At 53.0% G+C, this 19,233-nt stretch overlaps 8 protein-coding genes across 8 annotated transcripts; 2 read left to right on the top strand and 6 right to left on the bottom strand.

The window, feature by feature from the left end:
* The first annotated feature begins 14 nt into the window (after positions 1–14).
* On the top strand, positions 15–2,445 carry SEPMUDRAFT_148792 (uncharacterized protein). The gene has a single exon (XM_016905150.1). It carries the CDS (start codon positions 871–873, stop codon positions 1,528–1,530), a length of 660 nt encoding a protein of 219 aa, XP_016761654.1. The 5' UTR covers positions 15–870; the 3' UTR covers positions 1,531–2,445.
* On the bottom strand, positions 15–2,691 carry SEPMUDRAFT_64537 (ubiquinone biosynthesis O-methyltransferase; the record flags this gene model as incomplete). Its single annotated transcript, XM_016909682.1, has 1 exon — positions 15–2,691. The coding sequence occupies one exon, from the start codon at positions 2,689–2,691 to the stop codon at positions 1,732–1,734; it is 960 nt and encodes a 319-aa protein (XP_016761653.1). The 3' UTR covers positions 15–1,731.
* A 416-nt stretch (positions 2,692–3,107) lies between these two features.
* SEPMUDRAFT_148791 (uncharacterized protein) lies at positions 3,108–7,081 on the bottom strand. Its single transcript, XM_016905149.1, has 3 exons — positions 5,470–7,081; positions 5,209–5,386; positions 3,108–5,127 (listed from the first exon to the last, which is right to left on the bottom strand). Exons 1-3 carry the CDS (start codon positions 6,970–6,972, stop codon positions 3,656–3,658), a joined length of 3,153 nt encoding a protein of 1,050 aa, XP_016761652.1. The 5' UTR covers positions 6,973–7,081; the 3' UTR covers positions 3,108–3,655.
* A 1,550-nt stretch (positions 7,082–8,631) lies between these two features.
* Positions 8,632–11,994, top strand: SEPMUDRAFT_148790 (WD40 repeat-like protein). The gene is made up of 2 exons (XM_016905148.1): positions 8,632–9,105; positions 9,167–11,994. Exons 1-2 carry the CDS (start codon positions 8,913–8,915, stop codon positions 11,731–11,733), a joined length of 2,760 nt encoding a protein of 919 aa, XP_016761651.1. The 5' UTR covers positions 8,632–8,912; the 3' UTR covers positions 11,734–11,994.
* A 212-nt stretch (positions 11,995–12,206) lies between these two features.
* SEPMUDRAFT_163217 (uncharacterized protein) lies at positions 12,207–13,405 on the bottom strand. The gene is made up of 2 exons (XM_016908039.1): positions 13,123–13,405; positions 12,207–13,052 (listed from the first exon to the last, which is right to left on the bottom strand). The coding sequence occupies exons 1-2, from the start codon at positions 13,384–13,386 to the stop codon at positions 12,504–12,506; spliced, it is 813 nt and encodes a 270-aa protein (XP_016761650.1). The 5' UTR covers positions 13,387–13,405; the 3' UTR covers positions 12,207–12,503.
* Positions 13,406–13,821: 416 nt separating this feature from the next.
* On the bottom strand, positions 13,822–14,933 carry SEPMUDRAFT_163216 (uncharacterized protein; the record flags this gene model as incomplete). The annotated part of the gene is made up of 3 exons (XM_016908038.1): positions 13,822–14,168; positions 14,217–14,700; positions 14,763–14,933. 3 exons carry the CDS (start codon positions 14,931–14,933, stop codon positions 13,822–13,824), a joined length of 1,002 nt encoding a protein of 333 aa, XP_016761649.1.
* A 187-nt stretch (positions 14,934–15,120) lies between these two features.
* On the bottom strand, positions 15,121–16,395 carry SEPMUDRAFT_148788 (HAD-superfamily hydrolase). Its single transcript, XM_016905147.1, has 3 exons — positions 16,234–16,395; positions 15,665–16,078; positions 15,121–15,615 (listed from the first exon to the last, which is right to left on the bottom strand). The coding sequence occupies exons 1-3, from the start codon at positions 16,240–16,242 to the stop codon at positions 15,289–15,291; spliced, it is 750 nt and encodes a 249-aa protein (XP_016761648.1). The 5' UTR covers positions 16,243–16,395; the 3' UTR covers positions 15,121–15,288.
* Positions 16,396–17,222: 827 nt separating this feature from the next.
* Positions 17,223–18,898, bottom strand: SEPMUDRAFT_148787 (trimeric LpxA-like protein). Its single transcript, XM_016905146.1, has 4 exons — positions 18,509–18,898; positions 17,669–18,437; positions 17,305–17,610; positions 17,223–17,242 (listed from the first exon to the last, which is right to left on the bottom strand). Exons 1-2 carry the CDS (start codon positions 18,890–18,892, stop codon positions 18,234–18,236), a joined length of 588 nt encoding a protein of 195 aa, XP_016761647.1. The 5' UTR covers positions 18,893–18,898; the 3' UTR covers positions 17,223–17,242; positions 17,305–17,610; positions 17,669–18,233.
* Between the last annotated feature and the right edge of the window lie 335 nt (positions 18,899–19,233).

The raw sequence follows: 19,233 nt of genomic DNA, 5'->3' as shown, positions 1-19,233 counted from the left end.
CATCAAAAGAGAGCCCAGAGAGAGAGAGAGTCTGTCACCCCCGAGAGAGAAATACACGGCAGTTCCCCTCCACATGCAATGTTCGTGTCAAATGATCCGGCCACAGTCATCGTCACCCGATGACCTCCTTCGGTCTTGTTTTCGCCTGTCCGTACATACTTCAGGTACAGGTATATACCTACATTACCTATCGTTCGTGGTCTCTCCGACAACAATGATCTCATAACAACCAACATCCGACATCCTGCCTGCCCACCACCCGCATCACGTTTGCTCCCACTCGTCACCCGAATCGACGGCTGCTTGCTTGCTTGCCCGCCTGCCTGTCTGCCTGTCTGCCTGCTTGCACTTGCGCCCTCGCTCTCCCCGATTGGCCGCACTTTCCCGCTGGGGAAGCATACATTAGGTGTCTTACCTACCTACCTCTTGCCGCGTCGACCAGGAAACATCGCTGTCCACATATCCTGAGTGAGCATGGACGACTTCGACGACGGCGATTATATGGAAATGGACGGTTTCGAGTGGCTCTATGTGGAAGATGACTTCGAGTTGGCCGTACGTGTATCCGTCCAACGCATCCCACTGTCAGCCGTCGGCGTGTTGCCGCCTGTGCCGTTCTCTTGGGAGAGCCATGCGAATGAGTCCGTCGAGCCATGCCCGAGCCTGTGCTAACATGGCGTGAAGGACGAACTAGCAGAGAATGCGATTCCGGATCCAGGCTATATCGTGGGCTATGACATCGTGGAACATGATTATGACGATCTGTATAACTACGAGGACGACGCAGAGTATGGCGATGATGCCTACTGGGATACCTCGGGCCCACGACCTGCACCCATCCGTCGAGACCATGCCAGCCATGCTGCAGAGATGGTAAAGTCTGGTTCCAAGCGCAAGCGTGACTCTCACAACGCACCGCGCAGCAAGAGACAGAAGACGTCTGCGCCCGTTGACCGCGACTCCCAGCCGGTGATTTATTTGAGCAGAGAGGTGCGCATGGCATCTTACCAGAAGTCACCACCTGCTGTGCAATCGAGAGACTCCTCGTTCGCTCTTCTGCCTGACTGGCGAGAAAAATTTAGAGATACCGATGGGCTGATCGCGAGTAAGCGCATGCCCAAGTCCATGGCAAGAGCGGTCTACGAGGATCAACTCGAAGAGCAAGGAATGGACGATGAAGATGAGGGCGAAGAAGGAGTAGAAGGAGAAGGAGAAGGAGAAGAAGGAGAAGAAGATGATGAGGGCGAAGGAGAATGGGAGAGTGAAGAAGATGATGTGGAAGGGGATATTGATATTGATCCTGACCACCTGAGGACCATACTGGTACAGAAGCTGGCCGAGGCCGGAATCAGTGGGGACGAAGAAGCCTCGTTCCTCCAATCGATCAACGAGATGCTCTCGGGGGAAGGCAAGGGCGAAGCAGCTGCGGACCTACTGGAAAAGGCACAGTCGGGCGATGGACGGAAGAGAAAAGCAGACTCGGCTGTTGGTCTCGAGCCAGCAAAGAAGAGAGGCAAAAGCGGTGACTAGGGTTCTCGCATAGTCAAGGGAGTGGAAGATACATCTCATGTGAGCGGCAAAAATTGCTTGTTGATTGCGTTACAGCGGCAACTATTGGGTTGTGGAGTTGGCATGCATGCGATTGTAGATTGATATAGTCCATGGGGAGGCATGTTATTTTTTGCTGGGTATTGTGTGTGAGGATGACACTTCTCCTCCTCCAGAAATGCACTAAACATCTGCGCTGCCAACCTTCCTCATTCCAAAAAAGTAATTCCCCCAGTCTTCACTGCCATCCACTACCTTCCAACCCAGTCCCGGCACATAGACCACGCCCATTTGCTGCCACCCAGGACTCCCGACTGCCACATCCAGCTCGGGTCGACTTCTCGCCCACTCTCTCATCTCTCCCGGATTGATGTACTGACTCCATTCATGCGTGCCCCTCGGCACCATCTTCAACACCTCTTCCGCCACAAACTTGGTCGTGAACCAACTCGTCCCCGTCCTCGCAATCGTACTCCCCACCAGCCATCCCCCCGGTTTCAAATGCTTCAGCACATTTTCCAAAAACGGCCCAGGCTGTTGAATATGTTCAATCACTTCAAACAATGATATTACATCGAACCCGGCTTCTTCACCGTCTTTTCCTTCGGCATTAGATGCAGAAGTAGAAGAGAAAGAAGGCAAAGCCAACTCCTCAATCGCAACATTCTTATACACCAACTTCCCCGGCTGCAACAACAACGGATCCTGTCTCGCATGTGCCTTTGCCACTCGAATGCATTCTGGTGTAGGATCGATCCCGACCACACTTTCCGCCATGGCCAATCGTGCTGCGCTTTCCGCAAAAATTCCACCTCCACAACCGATATCGAGGAATTTCAGCTTCTTCGTTTTCCTTTGCGTATTTGTCTCTGTTGCCGTTCCATGAGAAGAGAGATCATCGTGTGTGTGGATGAGACATTTCTTCTGGATGAATTGGTGTCGCAGCGGATTCATGAGGTGGAGGAGACGGGACGAGCCATGAGGATCCCACCAGGAGGAGGCGAGGGTGTTGAAGTGAGAGATTTCGGTCGCGTTGACGGAGGAGGACGAGGACGAGGACGAGGAAGAGCTGGAGGATGGTGGAGGAGAAGGAGGGGTAGCAGATGCGTTGGTGTTGTAGGTGGCATATGAGCGGAAGCCCATCATGGCGTTCGGAAGGCGGATCAGAGGTGAGGCCAGAGACTGCTGAACAGCGAAAGTCCGGAGCTGGGGTGGCAAGGCCATCAGACGATTGGCAACGCTGGTGGCAGCCATGGTTGTAACCCCTCCCATGATACGGCAATAATGAGAGACGCGGTGGGCAACGGAGAAAGAAAGCAACATGTACGCTGTATAAGCTAATGGGGAATGACATTACCTCCTACCTCCTAGGTCGGAGCTTGCTTAGTTCCAACGGCAATAGCCGGCATCTGTGCTACAGCAGCCAAGGCTACCTACCTAGCCTAGGTAGGTGGTACCTGGAGGTACAGGTAAGGTCGGGTATACACAGTGATTGTATACACGCATGCCTATGGAATGCCTACGGCCTTTTCAAAAGGTTTGAACAAACGAGCAAGCTATGCCATGGTTTGCGACGTCGCTGGTAGAGTTCTCATCTCCGTTTCATGCTGCAGCAGCTAAATAGCTAGCTATCATCGGCTAACAATCGACTTTTGGATCGGAAGCAGATGGGAGCAGCGTTCACAACCTGCACCTTTTCCTCTGCGCAGGATTGCTCTGCTCAGATTCCACCCAGTGCCACAATCATCACATCGTAGGCCTTTGCAAGCGCCTTCTCGTGGGCTAATAATAGCCCTCATCCCTCTATTCGTCTCTCCGTCCGCCTCCATCAGCAGAAGCCAGACATGCCGTTCATCGGTCCTTGCACCACCTTCCAGTACCAAGGCTTTTCAGCACGAAACCTTTTCTCCCCACGTCTGGGGCGCTGTGCGCGCAGTGCGTGTGCTGCCACGAACCGAAGACTGTCCTTGGGCCACGCGATGTTGCGTAGCAATACACCCTGTTGCAATGATTCTGCGCCCTTGCGGGCAATACAAGCGCCTGGCACACTCCACCAGCGTTGCGACGCCAGGATGCTAAAGTATAGCTTGAAGATGATCATGCAGACTCATCTTTGGCAGAAAAGCTCAATCTCCCCCAGGCCTCCAATTGCCTGTTCTTTCCATGTCTCAAAAGCGGTTTGTACGTCTTCGTCACTTTGAATACTGACAAAGTCGTCTTCGTCCAGATACTTCAGCTTCACGTGGTTCTCTTTCGGTCCGCGATCGCCGAGGCTCAGATTCGTTGATCGTTGCAATTTCGCATCGATGCGATCTTTCAGAGTCTGGTAGCTGATATTGGTCGACACAACCAAGGTTAACGTCTGCCCTGCCACGGGGCAGATGACTCGGACTTTGAGCTGTGCAGGAGTGGCCATGGGTCCTTCTTCATCAACAGGCGTGGGTGGGACAAAACCAGCCGGACCCGCTGCTGCTGGTGGAAAAGGAGATCGTGAAGGCGCCCTTGCGCTAGCATGCTGCATCATGCCAGGCCGAGGAGGATAATTATATTCGGTGGGCGACATCTGCTCCGAAGAGTTGGAGTACTGTCTATCCCGCACAAGCTGAGGCGATGCTCGTCCTGTCATGCCATCGGGGTATGCTGGCGAAGCGTTCTGGCTACGGTTTGGATTCGAATATGAGGCCGGCACTTCTGGCACTGGGGGTTGGCCTGCACTTCTCGTTTGCTGCATCCGCTGGGCGTTGTTAATGTCTGGGCTGCTGGCCGAGCGGTTTCTCGGGCCTGGCAATTGTACAGAACTATGCATGCCTGCTGCTCCAGGGGTAAACGATGGCCGACTAGTTGAAGGCGCTCTGCCGGGGGGACCATAGCCATTTGGTGGTTGGCGGCCCATAGCAGGTGCGGTAAATCGTGTTGCGCCATGTCCCTCCTCGTAGTATCCATTCTGAGGCATGTTCTGCCTTGGAAAAGGATACATGGCTGAGCTAGCGCTCGTCCGCGCCGAGGCTGAGAACATGGGTGAATCGGTCGCTGGCGAGAAGTAACTGTCCATTCCCGCTTGAGAGCCAGGCGATTGCGCTGCCTGTTGGAGTTCTCGCGTGCGGAGTGATAGAGGCCCAGGCATGCCACCAGATGGCAGCCGAGGCGTTTGTGCTCTCGCGGTTGATCCAGAGAGATTTGATATGGAGCTCTCGCCGGTCGTGCTGCGGGAGCGCAATGAGCTGGAGCTGCCGTTCCTACTTGATGAGAATCCACTAGGGTACCCTGCCGAGTTGGACCACTGCCCACTACCAACCATCGTTTCGGCATCGTCGTCATCATCATCCTCGTCGATGGTTTCCTTGTATGGGTTTTCAAGCGTTGGCTGGTTTTGCATGAAAGTAAACTCGGTCGCGCTGGTCCCGCCGCGACTACTGCTGTCACTGCGACGAGCCCCAGATACTCGTTCTTCACGATATCGTCGACGTTGGACTTCAATTTGTTGCGCCCACTTTCGCAGGGTCTCTTCAGTCGTGAACCTGATGATGAAATTCTCGATGCTAGGATCGCCTTTCCAGAAGATCTGGCATGTGTACGAGCCTAGATTTCATGTCCATTAGCAATCTCACCAGCATGCCCAGTTGTCAGTGCGCACATCCAAGTGCAATGGCGATAGCTTACCTGGTTTCGCCAGGGACACGAGGTCCGTGACATTTTGCATAAAGATCCGCCCCTTGAGCTGAAGCTTTGGCTTTCCCAACTTATCAACCATGGGCTTGCTGGAAAGTTTGTTCTTGGGCTTGCTAGGGTCAATGTTCTTGCAACAGAGGAGGATCGTCTCGAACAAGTACACGTGGTACTAATAAGGATTGTCAGGTTCCGCGCTCTCGAAACTCCAATGCAGGGTGGCGAGTTGACAACAATTGTGCACCTGGAACTTACCTGCCGCTCGCCATCCTTGCCGTTAGCAAGATTCTCGCTTTTGAGCACTGTGAACGTCCCATAGAGCAATAGATCGCCGAATCCTTCAACACGATGCCCCTTCCAGTCTTCAACTCTCATCTGAAGTTCGTGGACAGCTTCCCGCTTTTCTTCCTGGTCAACCGCCTTGTTCGTCCTTGAGAGAACGGCAGTTGAAGCCTCCATACCATTTAGGAGATCTTGCTTCCTCTCGTCGTCCAGATCGCCTTTCTTATGCAGTTGCTCCAACAAGAGAGGGTACTTTGTGAGTCTCTGGAATGGCTTCATGAGAAATGAATGCAACGCGGTTGGCGACTCGACCATTTGTCGCATCTCAAGGCTGCCGCCAGCCTCTCGCAGCTTCCCGAACTCTGCAATCACAGTCTTCTCGCATTTCCGTTGGTTCGCAATGTATGGCTCGTAGACCTTGAAGGCTTCGCAATAGAGTAGAAATAGTTTTCCCCAGTTCTGCTCTTCCTCGGGTAGCCAATTTGTTTGTTCAACACGAATCAAGAAACGCCGCTGAAAGTCCAGCAGCGAGTTGAGGTTGAGAAAGATGTCGTGCACGGCATCACCAGGGATGACACCCTTTTCCTCTACCAGATGCTTGAAGGATTGCAGGAGTTCCAGATGTTGCACATACGTCCTCTCCGACCTGACCAATTCGGAAACGATGTGTTGCCGTTGCGTGCGCTTGATGCCCTTTTCTGCCTCTTCGAAGTCTGATGCCGTAGGTCGCACATCCTCGACAAGCCCCCGCTGAACCAGGACGTCGAGCACACGATTCACTATTCGTGCGACTTTGACGAAACCGGTAGTATCGTCGCCATACAGATCCGTGATGATGAAGAGTTCTTCGTTGGGAATCTTGAGGTCTGTAATGCAAGCCTGGATGAATTTGAAGGTGGCAGCCTTTGCCTTTTTCTCCTCCTTTACTCCTTGTGGCATGCTCAGTGGCTGTTGCGGTCGCAGCGCGTTGTACAGCAGCATGAGAGGATAGCCACGCCTGAACGTCCTCCATAGCAGAGTCACAGGATCCGTGTCATCGTCAGCCTCTTCTTCTTCTTCCGCCAGCGATTCGCTGAAGCCAGGCACTCCCAGCAGACGCTGACGAAGTGCGACGCAGATTTGAAACAAAGAGCTACTGGCGTCTGCGACCGAGTTCATAATGTTGTCGGATCGCACGACGTCGTGGCTGCCGTTGGAGGACATGCCGGCGGTGGAGGCATTGGCGGTGGGCATCGGCTGGGGGGTGAAGAGGGTCGACTGCGAGGTTCCCTGGGTGGTATTGCTACTGCGGTTGGTGGCTTGCGACTGGATGCTGTAGTTGGAGCCCGTGTGTGCCTGCGACTGCAACAGCTGACTCTGGGCCGCGTCGCTCATGGTGTCGGGGCGGCGATGCTGGTTAGTGTGGTTATTGACGGTCGAGAATGGCGCAGTAAGGGCTCGGAAGGTATGCGGGTGCCCATGCGACACGATTTCCATGTCGCCGTCGCTCTAAGCGGCAGACAGCATGTCTCGAGACGGGCGCGGGCGCTTATTGAGAAGGTGACGGGTATGGCACAGGAGCGTTGCGTGTGGAGAGTGAGGCGGGGTGAGGCAAGGTGAGGTGAGGTGTCGGTGGTGGGAGGGTGTTGTGGAGGTAAGGTAGGTAGTGGTATAATAGGGCAGTAGCGAGATGCAGGATAGTAGGAGTGTGTTATGTGACTAGTACGAGCCCAACCCAACCCAGCCCAGCCCCTGACCTTGGACAGAACAACTGCTACAACAAACCACGAACCCTGCGTCGGCACTGCGACTGTGCGGTGGATAGGTGATGCACGTGCGGTCGGAAGCAGGAGACGAGCGGTGGCGGTGCGGTGGAAGAGATGGCTATCTAGTAGCAACTACCTCCTACAGGTGCGGTCAGGATGGGATGGATGTGAGTAGGTGTGTGTGTGTCTGTGTCTCTGTGTGTGTTGGGTGCGGTGGGTGTCTGTGTGTTTGAGTATCTACTTGTGAGGGGCGCGTGCGAGCAGTGGCTGGGACGGTGGCGTGGTTGTCTTTCACGCCTGGCCTGGAGGCTGAGTCTTTCAAATGTGTGCCGCACCCGAAACAGGTGACGAGAGGATTAGGAGGTAGGAGAGGAGGTACCCAGAATCTACAAGTGCGGGCAGAGGTGAAGGTGAAACGCGATTTGGAACAGCCTGATCATTAGTGTACACTACCTGTACCTTAGTGATGGTGATGACGATGATGACAATGATGATCGCGAACTGGAATGAATGCGACCGTATCCGTAGAACGACCATACCACCTGAGCAATACATGTGCGCCTAAGGTACAGATATACCGATACTAACTCAGATTCTCAGACCCAGAATCTTCAACAAGAGTGCTGGTTGGGTGGCGACGACGAGAGGACTCGAAGGACGAAATCTAGAAAGATTCGGTATGTTCTATCTCGTGATACAGTGCACGCTCAGATGCGACAGACATGGCCACCAGATCGCCGCCGGCGCCTCACGTGGGGCCGTGCTTGCTGCTGCTGTTGTTGTTGTCGTTGTTGGTGGTCTTGTTGTTGTTGTTGTTATTCTCCGGCCTGTTGTTGTTGTTGTTGATGCGAAATTGCGAATGGCATTGCAGCAAGCAGGAGTGCGTGTCATGGCTTTGTTACATTCAGGTACCTTCGTAAGTACATGCATTGTTCGCCACGACAAATGATACCTGAGGTGCTTCTGGCTGCCTCACAGCTAGGAAGTATGTACTGTGCCTCTCTCAGAGTCTCTCTTACCTCCTATGGGTGGGTGCTGTAGTTGCTATGTACCAAAGTAGAGGATACCTCCACCACCTTACAACGTGGTATAGGCAAGGGTCTGTATTATTATCACTGACCCTGAATAATCCGTAATGAGTCCATGGAACTCTGGGGCGTGCCAGGCGTGGTGTGATGTCGATTGGGGAGGCTAGTCCGAGCTGGGTTACGCAGTCATGTGTAGGAGGTAGAGAGGAGCCTAGCCTAGGTGAGGACGGGACCGGGAGGGAGGAAGAGAAACAGGCTAAGCTCGGTTGGGTAGTTCTACCTCTAGTTCCAGAACATCGCCTGAGCGCCTCTGCTCTTGCTCTTGTCTTGCTCTTGCATCTTCACCACCCTCTACACCTACCGTACTTGTACCCGACCTCACCTTACATCTTTTATTGGACACATCGCGCATTCTATCTCACACAAAGTATCTTTCTTGCGCGAATACAGCCATTTCGATCACCCTCACTTCTGATGACTGTACTGCGATGAGCTAGCACCGCACCGTAAAGCAACATTCCGTCACTCCTCCGCCATACACGCCCTTCACGCCAACGACCTTCCTCTTTTCCGCTCGTCGCCACCTCCATTTCCAGTTCCACTCCCTTCCGACTCCGACTCCGACTCCGATCGTCAATGCGCAATGAATCACACGACCTCTTATAGCATGAGCCGCTCGCCCATCCAGCTCGATGAGGGCTTCTCCGAGGAGACACACAGTCAGCCCGGCAGCGACTCCATGGAAGATGCTAGCAGTCTGTTTCCCATCGGCAGCGATGCGCATCTCGAACACACCAAGGATCTGGCCTCGACTTTGACACCGAACCAACAATCAGGTATGCTGTGTGCGCATGGCTATGCTAGAAGCAATTGACCTGACTTGAATCATAACCCTAGAACTTTTCGAGTTTCTTACGAGCAGACTCAGTACGGCCGCCCTGCTGGTGTTACACAAGCAACTTGCAGCACACATCTACTTTGACCCTGTCGCATACCTTCCAAATGAGCTGGTTCTCAACGTCTTTTCGCACCTGTCGCCACTGGATGTGCTCACCGCGTCCACAGTTTCACGGCCATGGCGACAACTTGCGCGGGATGAGCGGTTGTGGCGCCACAACTTCTATCGGGAGGGGTGGGCGCTCGAGCAATCGAAGCTCCATGAGCAGGAGCAGAAGGCAAAGCAAAAGGGTATGCAGGCTGCCGAGCGCATGATGCGCTGTGGTCGGCCAGGGCAGGGCTTGGAGCGTCGAAGCAGTCGAAAACGGGCACGGATCGAGGCATTCAGTGAGGATGAAAATGGGCCAGCACCGGCGACCGATCCTACAGAACTGGCATGCGACGACTCCATAAGCAACATGGAAGGGGTGGAGGCTACAGCTCTGCTCAACACAACCGAATCGCAGGGCTCTGCTGTCACGGAATCTACCTCTGTCTACACTGCAGTCGAACCTGGGGATTCTACATCGGAAACTGTTTGGGATTCCACTCCAGCACACTCAGCACTTGATCTGGCTCCGCGTGTTTTCGTCAATTCAAATGCTTCAAGGAACAACGACGCACCGGATCCGAAGATCAGCTGGCCATGGCTATACAAGCAACGCCGGAGGTTGGAAAGCAATTGGGACACAGGCAGGTATGTCGCGTTCCGCTTGCCGCATCCAGATCATGAAAATGAAGGTCATAGGGAGTGCGTATACACCATCCAGCATTCTGGTAACCATCTGGTATCAGGCTCTCGTGACAAGACGATTCGATGCTGGGACTTGAACACACGGCGATTACGCATACCGGAACTCAAAGGCCACGAGGCTAGTGTGCTGTGTTTGCAGTTCGATGAGCGGCCCGGAGATAAGCACGACATTATTGTCAGTGGAGGCAGCGACAATTACGTGATCGTGTGGCGCTTCTCAACAGGAGAGATGCTGCACAAAATAACAGCACCTCATACTGAGAGCGTCCTCAACCTCCGCTTCGATGACCGATATCTCATAACTTGCTCTAAGGATAAGACCATCAAGATCTGGAATCGGCACGAGATTAGCAAGAATGATCCGATTATGCCTGCGCGAGTGATCCCTGAATTTGCAGACGGTCCCGATTTGCTCTCGCCCTTCACTCTTCTGGACACATTATATGGTCATAAGGCTGCTGTCAATGCAGTTCAGATCAGCGACAACATCATTGTGTCAGCCTCGGGTGACCGAACCATCAGGTCGTGGGACATCCAGTCAACTAAGGAGGGGCCTAGTCACCGCAAACAGTATACTGGTCACACTAAAGGTATTGCATGTGTACAATTCGACGGGCGCCGCATTGTCAGTGGATCCTCTGACAACTCGGTGCGCATATTCGACTACGATACAACTGCCGAGGTTGCGTGCTTGGATGGGCACAGCAATCTTGTGCGTACGCTTCAGGCTAGATTTGGCGACATGGACACGGTGACGGACGAGGAGCTTGCTGATGAGGCGAAAGAGGCGGACCGTAAATTCTTGAGGACCCTGGATGAGGGTGTCGAATCATCGCATACACGGCGACCCCGCAATGCTGGCACGGCGAGCTATGGCACTAAGATACCTCCGGGCGGTGGGGGGAGCAGATGGTCCAAGATCGTTACGGGGTCTTACGACGAGACGATTATTGTCTGGAAGCGCGATCCGAACAAGGCCGGCAAGTGGACGCCTAACGTGCGTCTAAACCAAGGGTCCTTATCCTTTAGACACGGTACTCCCCAGGGAGTGAGAGGCAACATCGGAAATGCAGCGAGTGGCCCTGCAGTCAATGTCGCCAATCCTGCGTCACAAGTTGCGCAAGGTGCTCCAGCGGCCAATGCGACACAGCAGGCTCAAATGGTCCTGCAGCAGGCGCACAATGGTCTTGCTCTGGCCAATGCTGCGTTGAATCAGCACTCGCTGAATCATCAGCAGCCGCCACCACATGCTCAGCTACATGCTATGGCGACTGCTCAGGCCAACCTAACTCAGCACATGCAGACCTTAGCGGATGAGCAACAGCGTCAGAACGCCCCTGGTGATGGCACCCATGCCGCACAATCCGGCGCTCCTGGTCAGCCAGTTGTGCCTGCTGCTGCTGGACTAGTTCAAGCACACCCTCACAATAACATACACGCACTAGCTACACCTACTGGACAGCCCGCTGCTCAGCAAGCGGCAGCGGCAACGGTTCCAGTAGCGCATGGCGCAGGTGCCGCACACCCTCCAGTGCCGGGACCGCAGCCAGCACAAGTACCCGCCGGTGGTCCAGCGCAGCCTCACCATCACCATGGTCATCATCATCATCACCATGGTCGTGCTCGATCGGAGTCAAACCGTGTCTTCAAGCTGCAATTCGATGCTCGCCGGATCATTGCTTGTAGTCAAAACAAGTTCATCGTGGGCTGGGACTTCGCCAACGGCGATAAGGATCTTGAATGTATTGGTGATTGGAGTCGGGAGACTAATTGAGCGGACGAAGATCAGCAACTAGACAATCCGATCGTGAACCAAGAGTACATAGGAAGGGATACTCCCGTTTCTTTGTGATGAAGAAAGTCCGCAAACCCTGGAAGGCGCAGGGGCGACCTTGGATTGAGGTGGAAGACAACAGGAAGAAGCAGACAGGTTTTCACGAGGAATGATTGAAATGATCACACATGGAAAGCGGTCGAACAGAGTAACAGGATAATAGTACTTTATGTTACCTACCAATTAATTTGCGTTGATTGAGCATTTCAATCCGTCCCGCCGAAAGGTGCTGCCCATTCGAGATTTGGAAACCTTTTGCGCCAGATCTGGAGTTTTGGCAGCTGGCAGCTTGAGGCTGCCAGAAATGGCTATGGCTTGACTGCCTAGGTACTTACCTACAGGTAGGTAAGGTATCATACAACGATAAAGCAGAAGAATCAAAGCCAAATCGTCTCTGCACCGTGAATTCGAGGCATACAACCAGTCGAGCTTTGCAAAATATCTCGGTCCAATCGTATCTTCATCTCTACAATCTGTGATATGCCTTCCTCGACTGAGTGTCCTATCAGATAGAACCGACCCTCTGCCTGCCTCACAGCAATGGCTCCAGAGCGAGATGATTGGCATCAAGAAGTCGGCTGTCTAAACGACAAATCTTTCCCCATCATGAGCGACCTCGGTGTCTCTTTTGGGAAACATTCATCCAGACACCCGTGTGGTGGTTGTCCAGAGAGCTGTCCGCAGTGTACGTAGCCTTCCGCTAGAGATCATCAAAATGCTCCTCTGAACTGATCCGCCAGTCCTCCCAACACGCCTCTCCTCCTCGTCCGATCATCTGTATTGGTTTCCACGCCTGTAGCTGTGCCAGCCTCGCCCTCCAGTCTCCGCCGCAAATTATCATATCGCTCCTTCTGTTCACTTCCACCGAGCACCCACGTGGGCAGACGCCATCTCGTCGCTCCCGGCAGGATCTCTCTCCGGTAAGCCCACCCAACAGCCCATCCCACCGCGGCCGTGATCGCGGAGCCTGGAAGCTGCGAAAGGGCAAGCTGTAAAGGTAGAAGGTACGATGTCGCTTTCGACGTGAGCATCAGCCCCGCAGTAGTAGAAGAATCCTGCGCATTCGCTGTCGTCGACCCCGAGAGACGGTACTTGTAAATGTACGGTATGGCAGCATGATATTGTGCGAGCAGAGCAAAGACCATGGGCGTGGGACCGGCAGGTAAGTTGATCCTGCCCAGGCTCAGCGGCCGAATGACCGCAGCCAACAGGATCGGCGGAATAAGAGCGTTGTAGATATAAGTGGATACAAGGAAAGACTACACCTACCCATCAGCGATATCTCCTCGCGGGACTGTCGGAGTGTGGTGGCTTGTGGTCCGGACATACAGCGAATTTCCTGCTGCTCCAGAGCCGCTCAATCACTCGTAAGTTGTATAGTGTCATGGTTGCGAAGAGCACTTCTGTGCTGTTGGTATAGCATAGTTGCCATGTGAACAGTCGCCAGAACTGATGGTAGTCAAAGAGGTGCGGACGGATATCGATCCAAGCGTAGTATTTTGTGTCAGTCAGTGTCGCGAGGAAGGATATGACTACTGTTGCAATTACGAGAACTCGGGTCACGGGGGCGTTCGCGAAGCCGGATGCGTGCATATTGGTGAATGAAATATCTAGAAGGTAATGAGGTGACGTGAAGTAGGAGACTGAATACGACGGGAAGGAGGAAGCTGCTCCATGAAGTGCCAAGTGTCAAACTCACTGCCAGCTGTAGATCTATAGGTACCGGACGGCTCCTTACTACATGTAGGTACTGCACCAAATAATTTCGCAATAAAGCATGAGATTGGACGATTTCAAAGCAGTCGTTGGAAATCATTGGACATTGAATGCAAGAGTGAGACCCTCTCATAGAGCAGAACCGTCGTGCTATCAGGACAGAAGTGTCACTATTATGATCTGTCGCTACCTTAGGTACGCTCCTGTCGAGAAGAAACCATATTTGCTAGAGCAACTAACATCAGCAAACATGGCTCCGGACCGTCGTATCTTCCTCCAGCACGCCGGGCATGTTCTATTGACTCTTCGGTTCTAGCGCCTTACACCAGTGGTCAGCAGCTTTCTCAGCTCTCTATCAAACTCATCCCTCTGGCTTTGATCGAACTCTGGATCACCATCCGCGACCTGGAAGTCGAATGGGGAACGCTTCTTGTTGAAATGCCAATCTCCAAATCGCAAGATCTCGAGGGCTGCATCTGGTCTACCCTGTGCTACACAAATGGCATCGAGGAAAAGGTGGCTATCACAGTAGATTTGGCGAGCAAGGTCTCTGGGAAGACGGTAGCGGCTGAGAGTGCAGTCGAAGAAGAGACATTGGAGATTTGGGCAGAACTGCAGCATTGTGAACGCACCAAAGTTGTGACCTCCTGAAAGTTGAACTTCGTTAGCCAGTGTGACATTCGGAGCAGTGATCTGTGTATGCGTACCTTCTGTCCATCCACGAATAGTAAGTCGTGCCAGGAGCTGACGATTATGACTGCCAATGGTGGCCACGAATAAGTGTAGAGCTTTCGTATCAGCAAGAATGAATTCTTGCTTGTAGAGATAGCTGCTTCCCTCGTCGCGGATTTGTTTGCTGGCGGCGAGAAGGTTGGGCACCAACGAACGCACATTGGTGTATTGCTCACTCCGGACGCCTTCTTGTCGGTGAATGAAGTGTGGAGGACGACGGCGTACCTTGCCGTAGTAGTTCTTGTCCTCCGACACAGAGATGGGACCACGCTGAATGCTGCGACGATGTCCTGCTCTCTTTGTAACGAGTGTGAGCCCATTAGGCTCTGTCAGGGCAACTTCGTAAATCTCGTTTCGAAGCTCAGCGGTCAGGTCCATGAAGCGAAACGGCTTGGTCTTCTTTGGCAGGTTTGGCTCTTTCTTCGCCGTCATTTCGACGGGGTTCTTCTTGATGCTCCGCTAAATAGATGTCAGAGGGTCGAGCTTGAAGCGGAATGTTTTGTCTGTGGAGGGCATGTCACCTTGCGGCCATAAGCCTCGTCATCGCTGCTCTCGGTATTCTGCATGTGCTTGGGCGGTTCAATGTCGAGCTGATCGAAGTCGTCGTCTTGAAGGTGGGACACCTGTGCCCGCTTACGTTTGATGGCACGCGGAGCCGGTGCGGCGGTGGCAGATGGGGCTACCGGCAGCATGCTGGTGGCCTGGTGTCTATTTCCTGGTGAAGATGTGAGTTGAGGTTCCAATGGTGAAGGGAAGCGAAACTGTAGCGCTCGGTGCGTCTGCCTTGATGGGGGCTTGGCGAGGCAAGAGCAACGCTTTCTTCTGGAACTCTCTTTGAACATGGGATTCATGGATGACTCCCGGACACTGCGATGTTTGTGAGCTTGATGTAACGGCAAGATAAAAGATGTTGAACAAGTATGAAAAGCAAGAGTGCAGCGTGCATGCTCCTGTCTGTGCATCTATATCTACACCTGTGCAGCATGGCCTATTACACCAGTACGCCGAGAAATGGTCACATTTCCCTGTGAGGCTTCTTCCTTGACCTTACATCTTCGCCTCAATCTTCTTGACTGCTTCCGGAAACTCTTTCCAGTCGTGCATGATGAAGTCTGCCTTAGTGACCTCGGTCAAAGTCTTCACCATCTGCGCTTCCTTCTCCTTGCCCTCTTCGAGGCCATAGATGCCAACGTATCCAATCAGTGGAATACCAGCACGCATGGCAGCAGTCGCACCCGACTTTGAGTCCTCGACTGTGAGTGTTTCTTCTGGCTTGACGCCCAGCTGCTCACAGGCGTACAGATAAATCTTGGGATCTGGCTTGGACGATGGCCCGTCTGGCATGGAAGTGGCTGCGGAGTAGACGTGCTCGTCCTGCACGACGTCAGTAAAACATTGAAGCGAGAAATGGGCAGTTACGCACCGTGAAGAACCTCATCAAATTACACTTCTTCAGCGATGCAACCACACGCGGTTTGGCCGAAGTTGACACGACAGACATCGGGTAGCCTTGAGCTTTGGCCCACTCCAGCTGCTCAGTCACGCCTGGACATTCGACAGCCTTCTCAGCGAGCTTGGCTGTGACACGATCGAGCTCCATGTCAACGTACTTCTCCATGTCGGCCTGTGACATGCTGAAGTTGTGCTTTTTCTGGAGGCCGATGAGCATGTTCCGGAAGTTGTTTCCAACGAAATCTTCGAGAAGACTCTCGGTGGTGTAGGTGGCATCGATGTCATATTTCTTGAGCACCTCGTTGGTGAGATCGGCACATGCCTCGAATGCCAAACGCTCTGACTGGCAGAGGGTATTGTCGCAGTCGAGGAGAATGTACTTGACCTGCGAAAGTGACAGGTTAGCGGGAAGTACTCCGGACTCCTGGCATACAGCAACGTCCGGGCTGTGCATGTGAAAGGACTCGATGGCTGTCATTGGCACGCCGACGAGCAGACTCGCCGCCAGTGAAGGGGAAAACTGGGGACACGATGACGTACTTTGCCCATCTCTGCTGCTTGAGGTGTCTTTAGTCGAAGTCGAAGACGACGGGAGGCAGCTGAATATTTGGATAAAAAGCGCTGTAGTGGCTGATTGCGTGTAGTATATCAACTTAGCTGTCCAGCAGGGCCAGGACAGAAATTGTGGTAGCAGGAAGGAAGGCTAAGGTCGGTATGTTAAGGTAGGTTTGTGTCGACCAGTGGAAGTTGATGATGCTCAAGTAAGGTTGTCGTCGCGGGCGCCAGTTGCACGAGCGGGGGCCCGGGGGGACGAGTCGGACGACCTTGCCGCTATCATCCTTGTTACCTCCTAGCGGGGTTAATCGGCTCAATAATAGGTACCTTAAGGTAATATACTTGTGCCTCGCGCCCACCCTCCACCCTTCACGATTGTACTGGACTACATGTATCGAGGCATGGCGTGACTGCATCAGCGGAAGTGCTGCCTTGCTTTTGAACAAGCCAAGAATACCTTACCTTACACTGTACCTTACCTAACTGACCGTATGTTCCGACCTGGTACCTTGGGTAGGTACCTACATTACTTGTACCTACAACCACGGCACTATTCGTCACAAACCAGCCAAAAGGAAATATCAGGGCGGTGTGACAATCTCAAACCCTTTCACACGCTCGATCTCAGCAGGTGCACAAGTCCCCGACGACCAGCAAACGCTGTGTTGGGCCTGATCCGCGGGATCGAGTATTGCCTGCTGCGGACTTTGGTTTCCTGCAGCTGTCCACAAGCTTCCGTTCTCTTTGGTGCAACGTGGCAGTGTGACGCCAGCGTTAAAAGATCGATTTTCTTTTGACGCTTTGGATCGCGCGGTCGCGCATGTGTCGGGCGACATATCACGCGTGATGCAGTGACCCGCAATATTTCCAGGCTTGTGTTGGGAATCGGAATAAAGGAGCGACTAGGTACTGTATTGATGTAATGTGCAGGCTTTTTTCAGCTGAAATTCAGGATGATAGCTTATAAAAGCGGAGTGGCAGTGAGTGGCCAAGGCTCAAGGCAGTCAGTCAATACATACATACCGCTCACACGCTGTGGCTGCTTCATTCACATACCTTGCCCGATCAGCCGCCAACAGCATAACGCAATTGATGGCCACCCCGTTCCCCAGGGATCACCGCTAATAATCTCATCGGCATCGACAAAAGTGTGCTCCATGTGCAGAAGGATCACAGGAGCACCGCAGCAACGTCTTCGCTCTCTGGTTTCCTTCGCTGCATGGCCGTCGTGTCGCAAGGTGGCGTCAAATATTCCGATTTTCTTATTACATGTGTAGTACACATGCACATGTACATCTGGGGTTTCCCCACATCACAATCATCCACGTAGTCATCTTTCGTCTTTCGCCACGGGGTCATGTTCTGTTCCAATGATAAGTCTGAAAGCAACATGAACTTGGGATGCTCCGGCGTGGCCTACTGTCCATGTACACGAGCCGATGCTCGATCCCTGCCCCCGCCATAACTTCAGCACTCACAATGGTTCGGCAGGCAAGGTTGTTAGGCTATCCGGAAGAGTTATGACTCAAAATTTTTAGCAGTGTTTGCACTCGATCTGGACTGCACGATGGTGAATTTCTGGAACTGCGACCAGAGCTTGCGACATGGTCTCAGAAGCGTCCCAGAGCTCAGTGCCACTGCAAGATTGATAATACCTGGAGCAACCTGATGCTCGAATGCAAAGATCTCGTAATAGAGGAATGATGATCTCTTCATTCATGGCCCGTCATGACACCACTTGGTCTTTGGTGCTAGAAGCCAAGAGAAGCAGCGAGTCTCTAGGAGGCATTACTTGGCGCCGCTCGCCATGTTCTCCAGGACTCCAGAATGAGTCCGCATTCTTGATATCAGCTACAATTCAAAGCTTGATTTCAGCTCAGCACGTAATATGATAGTATACCTCATAGTATCACCGGTGGACTTTGCCAGACTCTGTATTTGGTAGCCTGTGAGTCGTTGCGCAGCTCGTGCTTGCATAGATTAGATCAGGTCCACTTGTGTGAAGCGTTGGGGATCAGTTTCTTAAGCATTTCAATGTGTAATGCTTGTCCCTTCCGCTTCGCCTCTCTGACTTCAGGATTACCGGCCATGGTCTGGTTGTGGCGTCGCTGATTGTCGCCGTAGACTACAGTATAGTCTGGTAGCTGTTCGTTTGCAGCGATCTCGATCATTGGCGTAATCTTGCAGTGCTGTTGACATGGTCAGCACACCCAGCATCCGTACTGTGCTACGAGTAGTACGCAGCTTCGTTCAGCCCTACCTTGCCAATCACTGCGCCTTTCCCGATTTTCACCTTTGCTTCTATCACTGTCCCATCACCTATGCTCTTCGCTTCCACGACGGACCCAGCTTCAATTGTAACGCCATCTCCAACGATCACATTGCCCTCTTCGGTGGCACCTACGACGGTCGCCTCACATATGATTGTGCTCTTGCCGATGTACACTATGCCATGCTCTGCCTTGATCTTGCAATGCGGATGTAACACACTCTCTTCGCACACCTCCACGGCATGCGATCCAGTAATTTGAACCTTGTCAGAGATCACGGCTGAGGGGTGTATTTTGCACGGGGGCTTCACAGTTGTTTCTGTTGAAGGCAGGATAGTAGAGCGTTTGGAGGCCGCTGTGGGACGTGAAGCCATCGTGGCAAAGTTGGTAAGAGAGTTGGTGTTGTCGTGTGTCAAGATGAACGTCGATGGCAGCAAGGAGGACGAAAAGAGACGCGCCAATGGTCGCCACGCGCTAGCTCGCGATATCACGTGCTGGCTATCGCATTACCTTTTCTCACTTCACCGGACTGTGTACCTCCATGAAAGACCTGTGCATTAGGCTCACTTCGACGGCGTTTTTGGAGGATGTGTCCTTACCTAACGTCGTTTCCATAATTGTTTGATCTATCCGACAGCACGAAGGACAACCTGGTTAAGTCTGCATGACAAGGGGGCCGAGCCCCAGATTCGTGATCCTTGTAACTCTGAATGAG

This window comes from Sphaerulina musiva (genome assembly GCF_000320565.1).
Source record: "Sphaerulina musiva SO2202 unplaced genomic scaffold SEPMUscaffold_4, whole genome shotgun sequence".
NCBI lineage: Eukaryota > Fungi > Ascomycota > Dothideomycetes > Mycosphaerellales > Mycosphaerellaceae > Sphaerulina > Sphaerulina musiva.
This window is presented reverse-complemented; position numbering and strand designations above follow the sequence as displayed.